At 33.9% G+C, this 10575-nt stretch overlaps 1 protein-coding gene across 1 annotated transcript in view; it reads left to right on the forward strand.

Moving 5' to 3' along the window:
• The window catches only part of TMX3 (thioredoxin related transmembrane protein 3), a 36932-nt gene extending 26741 nt beyond the window's left edge, over positions 1-10191 (forward strand). The window contains exons 14-16 of the mRNA XM_010708473.2: positions 3624-3753; positions 5911-5979; positions 7275-10191. Coding sequence (XP_010706775.1) covers positions 3624-3753; positions 5911-5979; positions 7275-7541 — 466 coding nt within the window. The 3' untranslated portion in view covers positions 7542-10191. The remainder of the gene's footprint in view (positions 1-3623; positions 3754-5910; positions 5980-7274) is intronic.
• Positions 10192-10575: the final 384 nt, after the last annotated feature.

Below are 10575 nucleotides of genomic sequence, written 5' to 3' on the forward strand. Positions count from 1 at the left end.
AAAAACACTGTCCTCAGAAATATAGTATCATTTGTTAAATTAAAGCTACATAATTTAATTTTAGAGGTTTGTCTTACTGGTAGTGCTGATTGACAGAGTTGATCTTTTAGGTTTACTTAATAAAGTACTCTATTAGAACTGTATGTTGTGTTTTCTTCTCTGTTATTGTTGTTAAATTTACAGGATGCTATCAAAATCAGAAGTTTTATGTTTCCTGTTAAAAATTTATAATCTCTAGCCATGCTTTTTTTCTTTATTTTATTTCTGGAGAGGCATATTTTATTCTTACTAGGGCATTTTCAAAACTGAAGCTTGTTGAAGTCGATCTTGCTTTATGTGCCCTTAATTTCTGAAAAGCAGTTGAAGAATTAAGTACAGTATTTGCCAGTGATTGTGTAAGAGATGTTCCTGAAAACAGAGACAGGTATCTATTACCATTTTAGAAGCTGGCATTGAAGTATCACTTAGCAGACATAATGAATTTGTGTTTTCACCATGGATTTGTAGAGTTGAAATGCAGAGATTCATGTATCTGTAGACAAGCAGCATGAAATGTGTAAAAGATGCTATCTGCTTGTGGGGTATGTACTTAATACCTTTTGAAATATATAAGTAACCTAACAAAATGCTTAATGTTTCTCTTTGTTTTGCAAAGATCTGTCACTAGGGAGTTCAGTTGCTTTGTGTTTACTGTTGACTTGTTCTTGTCTGGCCTGAAGGAAGGGCACAACAGGAATAAATATGCCAGCTTTCTACTGAAGGAGTATTCTGAGTTCCTTTCTTGTTGATTGAAGCACACACCATGAGCATCTGCAGTAGTCTGCAGTATCCATCTTCCACAGTGTCTGTCTTATATCTGTCTGGTCTTGTAGCTCTTGTGGGTGCTAGATCTAAGGCCACAAGATGTCTACAAGGTCAAGAGTAAGAAAACAAGATAGATGTGCAAATGCTCTAATTTAAAACTGTGCCACTAAAAGTTCTAGGAGAATCATGAGGACTTCAGAAGTACTAGTTAATATTTCTGTGGAATGCCTCTAGATTTGGTTTAGTACCTGAATACAAGTAATTTGAAAACATCTATCAGTTGGAGTAAAATAGTGTGATTATTGATTCAGTGCTTTCTGGTTGCCAAGTAATGAGACCTTCCACTTTTCATTATTTCCTTTCCTGTGTGGATTTTTCAGTTTATCTGCATAAATTCGCTTCATTTTTCTGTTTAGGAGGGTAGGAGACCTAACTGTATTTTAACTCAGCACACTCTGCTGAGCACTGGAATTGATGTGCACAGAAGCTAGGGAGGTAGATGAATTCCCTGGGGCAAATAAAATGAAGGGGAAGAACAAGTGTCGTTTACAGCAGTAGTGATCTGGTAATAATTGTTAGATCTGTTCAGTTGGATTATTTAACTTAATCTACAAAATGCCTAAATTTATCATTTGTTGTGTATGAAAAGCTGCTGTTGAACTATTTGCAGACTTTTAGTTTATTTCCTAAATGAAACATGCATTTCCAGTATAACTGGAAATCAGCAAAATACACTGAAGAGAAGTATTTTCTGTTTACATGATTGCCTGAATATTTTGAGTAAAATAATATTATCAGGCCTTCAATTTTCCACTAGGTGGCAGCAAGTGAAAACAGGTAGAAAAAGCCACTTGAAACAGGAGAAATCTATTACGGAATGTTTTATTCTTCCAGATGTGCATAACAACAAATACCCTTTCTTGACAAAGGACAAAATAATTCTACCAGTTGTCCCTATTAGAAATACTCTTGCAGACTTAGATGTAGAATCATAGAACGGCTTGGGTTGGAAGGGACCCCAAGGATCAATAAGTTCCAATGCCCCTGCCACAGGCAGGGTCACCAGCCTCCAGATCTGATAATAGACCATGTAATTCCACTAATAGTTAGTGTCATTTATCTCTGTCTTCAGCAATGGAAGAGAATGCTTCTGTTGAGTTTTAAAAAAAAATGATAGTACTTAGAAGTGTGCACAAAAGAAGAAAGCAGTATATTATGTATTTCACTGAAATATTCAGTATAATACATATACATATTTGTAGAAGGTGAGATATAGAAGAACATTGTAACATCAACTGAAGGTGTCTGTACATCTTTATTTCTCAGCTCCTGTAATAACCCAATTAAGTGTGTGACTTTATAAATTCCAGGATAGCATATAAATTTTATATATCAAGTTTAATTTTTGGTTGTTTTTCAGACAACTCCAAGAATTTAATTACCTAACTGTTAAATATGTTTCACTGTTTTTGGTGCTTTATTTTTCCGTTATGGGTGGGAAGTGGTTTACACTGCTTAGTATCAATTTCTTTTCCATAACCAAATAGTGAAACTTATTTTGAGTATGTCCAGAGTGACATATTTTGGCAGAAGTTGATAAGTTGTGATCAAGCACTTGATTTGATTGATTCCTTACTTACATTACTCAATTATTCCTAATAAATAGAGAATAAAAATGTGTAGGGGAAAACTATTTAGAAAATCCTGTTACAAGCTTTCACTGTTGACAAAGCTGTTGTTTGGTTTTTTTTTAGTACATTCAGAAAGATGAAATTATTTTGTTATCTCTAGTAGATCTTATGTTTTCTGAGGTGCATCGTGCTTTAAACTTGAATTCTAGGAATATTGTCTGAGCCTTAAATCCTAGAGTTTTCTAGGAGCCTAGCATTTTCATGGATAAATATTAAAGATTACTGTGTCAGAAAATGTACAATAATTTCTTTGATGTGAAGGAAAATTAGAATCTTGAGTAAATGCTAAGTATTTTTATACAATTGATTACAGAGATTATGGATTATAATAGCCACAGTGAAGACTGAAGTATCAATATTACTTGGATTAGAAATAGACAGAGTGAGTCACTGCTAGACAAGAGTGATAATATAGAAAAATGAAGTTTGCATCATCTTGTTTGTTGAAAAATATGCTTGTATAGTATATGTTTTTTCTTAAACCTGAGCTGAGTTTGAATTTAGTACTACTTGGAAAAGTAGATTTTACTGTATTATCTCTGGAGATGATTTCCAATCTATTTTTTTGGTTGTGTTACTTAGTAGTGATTATACATTTGAACGTCAGCTAATGAGTAGTAATGGTTTAAAAACTCTAGCTTGTTTGCTCTATCTAAAAGGTATGTTTAAAAAAAAAAGTATACTGTGTTCTTTTAACTTAATAGGCAAAGGTTGATTGATTAGAGCTGATCAACTGGGATTGAATTCTTGGTTTATAGTTTTGTGTTTGTGCACTGTGTGTTGTGCCACTACTGCATTTGTAATGCAAGGCCACTGTCTGAGATCTCTCTCTAATAGGAAAGTCACAAGGTACTTAATTTGCAATCACTATGGATATGTAAAATACAGTAAGTTTCAGTAGCTTCACTAACACAGACGAGAAAAAAAAATATTAGTGAGAAACAAGCTTATACTATTACAGTGATTCTCTTTCTTCTTCCTTCTTTTATTTAAGGAACTGGTATTTGCAGTGCACATGGAGAAGATTAATGATGTAGAATGTCATTAAATAATGTAGAAGTCATTTAAATTGCAATGATGTAGACAGTATTTATTTTTTTTAACATCTAAACTTTTTTATGTTTCCAGTGACTTGACAATTCCTACTATCGTTGTTTTGAATACCTCCAATCAGCAGTATTTTCTACCAGATAGGCACATTGAGAACACAGAAGATATGGTTCAGTTTATTAACAATATCTTGGATGGTACGGCTGAAGTAAGTCTTCATAGTGACTTCAAATATATTGTTGGTGTTTATAAGATGTTGAAGTAGGGAAAAAAAGGTTGCTCTGAATCTCATGTCATATGCTTTATCTTCTTTTCTGTCGTCTTATCTTGGACACCGTCTATATATGTATGATTCTGAGTTCAGGATTTTCCTTTGCTCAGATTTCTGACTGCAGAACCCTCTAAAGCAAGCAAATGTAGTTTTATTGTATAAAGCTTATTAAGTTATCTTGATATTTCTTTTACTGTTGTCACTGATAAATTGAGAGCTTTTAATTCTCTTCCTAGTTTCCTTTAAATTTTTTCTGGTGAATGTAATTTGGCTCTATGCTTTTTTTTTGGGGGGGGGGCAACGACTAAATAAATCTAGCAGCTTCATGAATGATATGTTCTGATTCAGAGTAGTGGTATGCTTCCTTTGCATATTTCAGACACAAGCTTGCTCTTCTCTAACTGCTCTTAATGACTTTTTAACAAACCTAATCAATTCACCCACAGTTAATGGCTTGGACAATTGTTGTTTTTTTTTTTCATGTTAGCAAAGCAAGCTGAGGTTTGCTTCTACCCTCAGTGGACTGTAAGTTGAGCAAAAGGCTATGTTATGGAATAAGGAAAAGACTGTATCAGAGCTCTCATTTGTGCTCACAGGGCAAGGTGGCCTCTCAGTGAAAGAAGGCAGTGCTGACATCATGCTGCTGCCTTCTGGAAGACACCTATGTCCAGTTCACTTTACATTGAATACTTACTGGATTAGTTGAATCTCGCATCACATTATGCCAACAGTTTTAAGATGCTGAATAGTAATAACAAGTAAGGCTGTAGACTGTTTCAGTCACGAGGATACTGTGGTTTATTTAGTCTGACAGATTGATATACAACACAATATGGGTGGATTTGCTTGCTGTCAATGACTTTACTGGCTAAGTATCTGAACACAAGGCAAGGGACATTCCAAGTAAATCCTTTAGTTGTGTTTTTTCTTCAGTTCTCAATTCTTTAATACTTTTAATTGCACTTGAAAGTTCTAAATTATGTTTTTATTAGCATCTGTTTAGTTTTGTTTAAATATAACAGATTAAATTAGTTTGTCTGGTTTTTAACTTGAGTAATGGATTTGTGATGCTGTGTGTTTTTCTTGTACTATCACTTGTCTTTGTATGTTTTGTTTACAGTATTTTAGCTAGAATGATTAAAAGCCTGTTTGAATTCACATCTTTTATATGTACATGACAGAGCGAATACAGAGTGGGACTTCATTGAAGCTAAATGATGTCTGTAGACATAAAATGGCATTACTGCAGATATGTTCAGACCCAAGAAATTGGCAGTCTTTAAAGTACAATGATAAACTAGTAATAGAATGTAAGGTTTCCGAACCACAGTAAAATTTCTGAGAAACATGACAATCCCTACCTCCGTTATTTTGAAGGTGTTGGAATATTCACCTCGTTATTCTGTATGGTCTTGGTAACCTTCTTTGAGTCCTTCATCTCTGTAATTTGCACTTTAAGAGAACTTGGTCAGGATCACATTCTGGTCAATTGATTTTCTCCAAAATGTAGATTCTCATCCTATTTATTTCTCTGGCATTATGAGGCAGGTGAAGATTGGCCTTATTCAACACACAAATTAGCTTCAGATTCATCTAGTATGTTGGAAACTCTGCTAATTCAGGTAGTAACGCAGATAGCTTGTGGCCAGCAATATCAGACTATTTTTCATTACGCCTGTGTATCTTTCTGTTACTTTCTAGATTTTTCTAACTGCTTCTGTTTTTATCCATAAATAGATATCAATCAACTTAGAAAAGAAGGTTCAGAAGTTCTCTTCAATTTTATAATGGTTACACTGGGACAATTGTTAGTTTTTCTTAATGTTTCTCTATAGTAAGAAGTGTTTAAGAGTACCAGTTCACTGTTAGCCATTTGCTTAAAATAGCTGTGGGAAAACTTTTCTTGAGACTATTGATATATTTGTCCATGCTAGAAAAGTTGGAGTGCCTGGGTATTGTGAGATGCAAGAATAATTACTTTTCATTTCCTTCTAAAGGGGCTTTCAAGGGGATTTCAAGGTCTGAAGAATGAACTTTTGGAATCATAACTGAAAAGTGTCAGCAGTTTTGACATGATTCCATTTGAAATTTCAGGCACAAGGTGGTGACGGAGTTCTGCAGCGAATCAAGAGAATAGTCTATGATGCCAAGTCTACTGTTGTGGTAAGTTTTATATTTTGCAAATTAGATAGTGTGGAGGAATGGAAGGCAATGATAATGTCTTCTACTAGGACAGGAGCACACTTATGAAGGTATTTGTTAAGATTTAGTTTAAAAAGCTATTTAGAACAAGGATGCTCATCCTTTCTAGAGACTGGTGACATCTCAAGAGCATCATTTCGGAATAGAGATGCTTCTCCCTCAGCTGCTAATCCATAAATGAGGGTAAGGACCCTGGGTCCACCAGTTCTGGTTGCTCACATGCATTGCTTGCACCTGAGCTCACTGGCTTAGCCATGACTTGTCACCTAGTGCTCAGTCATCAGTTCAGATCATGACCTAGCAATTCCCATACAGATGGTAACCTTAACAATCAGGATGCATAAGTTTTTATAGATTTTAGAAATATTTTATATAAATCTGTTCATATATATGCTCATTCACACATATGCATTAGGTTTAAGCCTAATTAACTTCTTGATGAAAGTCTCTAATAACATTTTCTAGTGTGCTAAATATTCAGCATACAGAGTTTATTTTTTTCACTTCCATTCTGTATTAATATCTGATGTATGTTTTAAGGGATAGAACAGAAAGAATTAAAAATGTTTTTCTTAACCCTTATTTAGGGCATAAAGAGATTTAAATACTATACTTGGTGTGGTTTTAAAACAAATATTTTATCATTCTTCCTGGAGTTAGCCATACTTACCGGCATTTTGTTGGGCAGAAATACATATTTTTTTTTCTGCTCGTCATGCACGAACAAAAAAATCTTTGCTGTGAACTTGAATTCACGTTTGCTTGTTTCTTTATGTGGCTTCCAAACTTCTGTCAGCATGCAGCATTCATGCATCAGTTTCTGAAACCAGAAGTCCTTCCTCTTGTGCAATAAAGTCTTTCAAGCTTCTCTTTAATAGGTCTAATAACAGGTGGCTTCTCCAGATCCCTTATGATGACTCAAACTCATTTTTGAGAATGAGACACAAATGAGAGTTTAAACTGGTTGTTTTAAAATGTTATTTTAATATTATTAGCACAATGGTTTCTCAAACTTCAGACAATGGATAAAATTTGTAGCTAGTATGTTAACATTAATCATCCTATTGTAGTAATAACCTAAGACTTTTTTTTTAAACGAGCTTACAGTAGGAATGGCTAAAATGACTGCTTTGCCCATCTTAAGAAAACTGACTCAGTTCAGATCTTAGTAAATAGATATGCAGAGTAATAAGTAATGCGGTAATTGTGTATGTTCAGTGGAAGTGTTTTTTTACTTCAAATCTGTGTTCCAACAGTCAGTGTTCAAGAGTTCACCACTTCTGGGATGCTTTCTCTTTGGGTTACCCCTGGGTGTCATCAGCATAATGTGTTACGGAATCTGCACAGCTGATACAGATGGAGGTGTAGATGAACACGAGGCAGTTAAAAAGGAAAACAGCGATCGGGAGCTCACAGATGATGGCAGTGAGGAGGAGAAAGAGGAGGAAAAGAACGGAAAATATGCAGAACTTTCAGATGGAGAGCTTAAACAGAAAGACCTACTAGAAAAGAAAAAAGACTAATGTGTTGAACAAAAAATCTCTAGAATTTCCAAATAGACTTATTTATTGAAGGTAGTCATTTATTGATGATCTTCATGAAAGGACCTTTTTGTGTCTGCGTTATGGTATTTTTGACTTGCATGTGTTTAAATTTTCTCAGATATTGACAGGAAAAAGAGCTGAAATTGGGATGCTCTCTCAATTGTCTTTAATGATTATCAAAGGAATATGAAGGAACTTGCAGGTACTTTTGCGGAGGTTTTTTATTGTTTGTTCCTAGAACAATGAGATAATGTTATTTGACCTAAGTATACCTGATGAACTCATAATAATACAGCCCAACCGAACACTCAAAATTAAGGCTGTATACAAAGAAAATTCGAGAGATCTGTAAATTCTTTCAGAACCTTGATGGTTAAAGACATGTTACGGTTTTTCCAGGAACTCACATGTTGTATTGTTGCACATTATTTTGGAAAAAATATTTTTTGTTATCAAATTAAATGTAAATTGTTATAAACCAGAGGACTGTTTTATTATGTACTAATGTAATTACTGGCAGTCAAGAATATCTCTGATATACAGTATGTTTGCAGCTAAAAATGATTGGAGAACTACATTTTAAAACTTTTCAAACAAGGTTACGTGTTAAATTGTTTTATGCTTACATGAACTTTTATTACAAATGATCATTTGTAATAAAAGTTTTCTGAAACTATAGTACAACTTGATAAATGATGACACAAGCACTCTATTTTGCCAAAATCCCACATGACAAGCTTTTTGACTGATGTAAACATGTTTACAATGTTTAATTTAGATTGTTACAAGTCTTTGAGGTGGTTGGTGTTGATATTATTGTTTGAGACTGTTACCTAGAGAGTTAACGAAGCGTAATATTAACTTTCATACAGATTGACCAGTATAATGCATTTTTATCTGTTTAGTCATAAAAGTCACTTCTAATACAGTCCTGTGAAAATGACTAGTTTGTGTCCAAGGTTAAAATCTCCAAGGCCTTTGGCACTGATGCTATGAAGAGTACCATACAAACATATCTTCTGTTGTTCCTTATCTTGGTATTCATGCTGTTTGTTGTTTTTTTTTTTTTCCTCTTTTAAAGTAATATTACAATATAATACAGATGAAGTCCTCTGTGTAAGGCAGCTAGATCACATAAGAAATAACTGTGCTATAACTCTAAGTTAAGGCATTTTAAATTAAGACATTGGTAAACTTAAATAGTCAAGTTTTGTGTTGGAGCAACTGATGATAACGTAAAACATAACTATGGAGAATGAATTGCATCCCTTTTGTTGTAGGAAGAAAATTTGATTCTTCTGTTTAAGTAGCTTGGTATCAACTGTTTTCATGTTACAATGCAGGATACAATAAGTAGATGACTGTTATCAGTGTAACAAACACGGTCTAAAGTTAGGAATTATTTTTCAGAAAAAAACCTGATTTTTAGCCAACCCTTTTTTCTTTCAGAACAAGAAGAAAAGATGAGTTTGTATAATTCTGAATAACAGGTGTCAGAAATGTCTTTTTTTTTTTGCTTTTTGTTTTCTCCTTTTTCCTTTGTGAATTGCTTTTTTTCCCTTTTTTTCATTATGTTTGCATCATATTTGAGCTGGTTGTAAATAGTAAGTTACCTTGCTTTCTTAATGTCTGTTTTGTTTTTTTCAATATGCAGGATACATTGAGGTATATTTTTAGCATATATGTGAAGAGTGAGATGCTTAAAAATGTATTTAGTCGTCTTTAATATGATTTAGAGCTGTTGAGTTGCATTTTAAAACAATAATCACTCAAGGACAAGGTTATAAGTTCCTTTGGAATTCAACATAAGTCAGTGGTGGTAATAAAAATGTAGGACTATTGATATAGTAAGATGTTTTCTTGATTTGTCTGTTGCCATGAGATTTCAAATACAAATCAATTGTGTGTTTAATTTTGGCTTTTACTGGGGACATGCAGCTTTTGACTAAAAGGTGGATTGATCAGTGGAAGACCACCCTTCAGTCTGTAGTGTGTAATTAAGAAACCAGCCAAAAACCTGACCAACAAAAGTAAAAAGAAACCCCATGAATCTGCTGCATTGCGCAAAGAACTGCTTCATTTGTGACTCTTCATTTCTGTGGTTATTTTTTGTGTTTACAACCAAATACTAGCCCTGTATCTTGCTGAGAAATCTTCTGTGATACAAAGCTGAAAATGATAAATGCTGTGTAAGAAACACCTCACACTGGGTTCTGATACAACTGTAACATTCAACTGCTGAAGAAGAAAATGTACCTCAGTCACTTCTGAATTGTAATATCAATCTGATGTGTACTGAGCTATTGAAAATCAAGCTTGAAATGTACTGCTCTTTTCACCAAATCCTTTTCTCAGCTATGTTCAACAAGGCACAGGGAAAAGAAGAGCATACGAATCGCAAACTGAGTGTAGGAAGTGATATGCAATTACAGAAACTTACTGTGGTCATGCAAATAATTTAGATTGTTGTCAGATGAGAATCTGCCATTTTATTCTCTTTTCTCAAATCTCTCAAGGTTTCTTAAAGCAACTTCACTGTCATAACCTCTTTTGAATTCATGAAATAATGCTGCTTTTTGAATTCAAGTGTAAGCCTTTTGTTTTTCTATAATAAAAACACATAATAGTACTTGTCTACTTTGTTTAATTTATGGTGTGTTGAGGTGCTGTGTGTTCTGTAGGAGGCAGCATTTCCTGCAGCTTTTGTTGTAAGCGTGTATTAAGCCTGAGTAACTCAGTTCAGAACTGTAGATGGCACCTTTTGAAAAAGCTGATGCCTCTTCAATATTTTTAAGAAGTTTTCCAGTTTTAGGAGTGAAACGTTTCTTTATACTGCTGGGATACTCACTGAGTAAGACAAATACATTTCTGAAAAAAGGAATTTTAAATACCAACACATTCCATTAGCATACTTGCAAATTTCTACAGCAGTTACTGTAGCAAAGACAACTTGAGGTAAATTGTTCTATAATACTTTTCCTTCTGTAAGAACTTAATTTTGAGTAGTGTTGAC

This window comes from Meleagris gallopavo, chromosome 3 (assembly GCF_000146605.3).
Source record: "Meleagris gallopavo isolate NT-WF06-2002-E0010 breed Aviagen turkey brand Nicholas breeding stock chromosome 3, Turkey_5.1, whole genome shotgun sequence".
Taxonomy (NCBI): domain Eukaryota; kingdom Metazoa; phylum Chordata; class Aves; order Galliformes; family Phasianidae; genus Meleagris; species Meleagris gallopavo.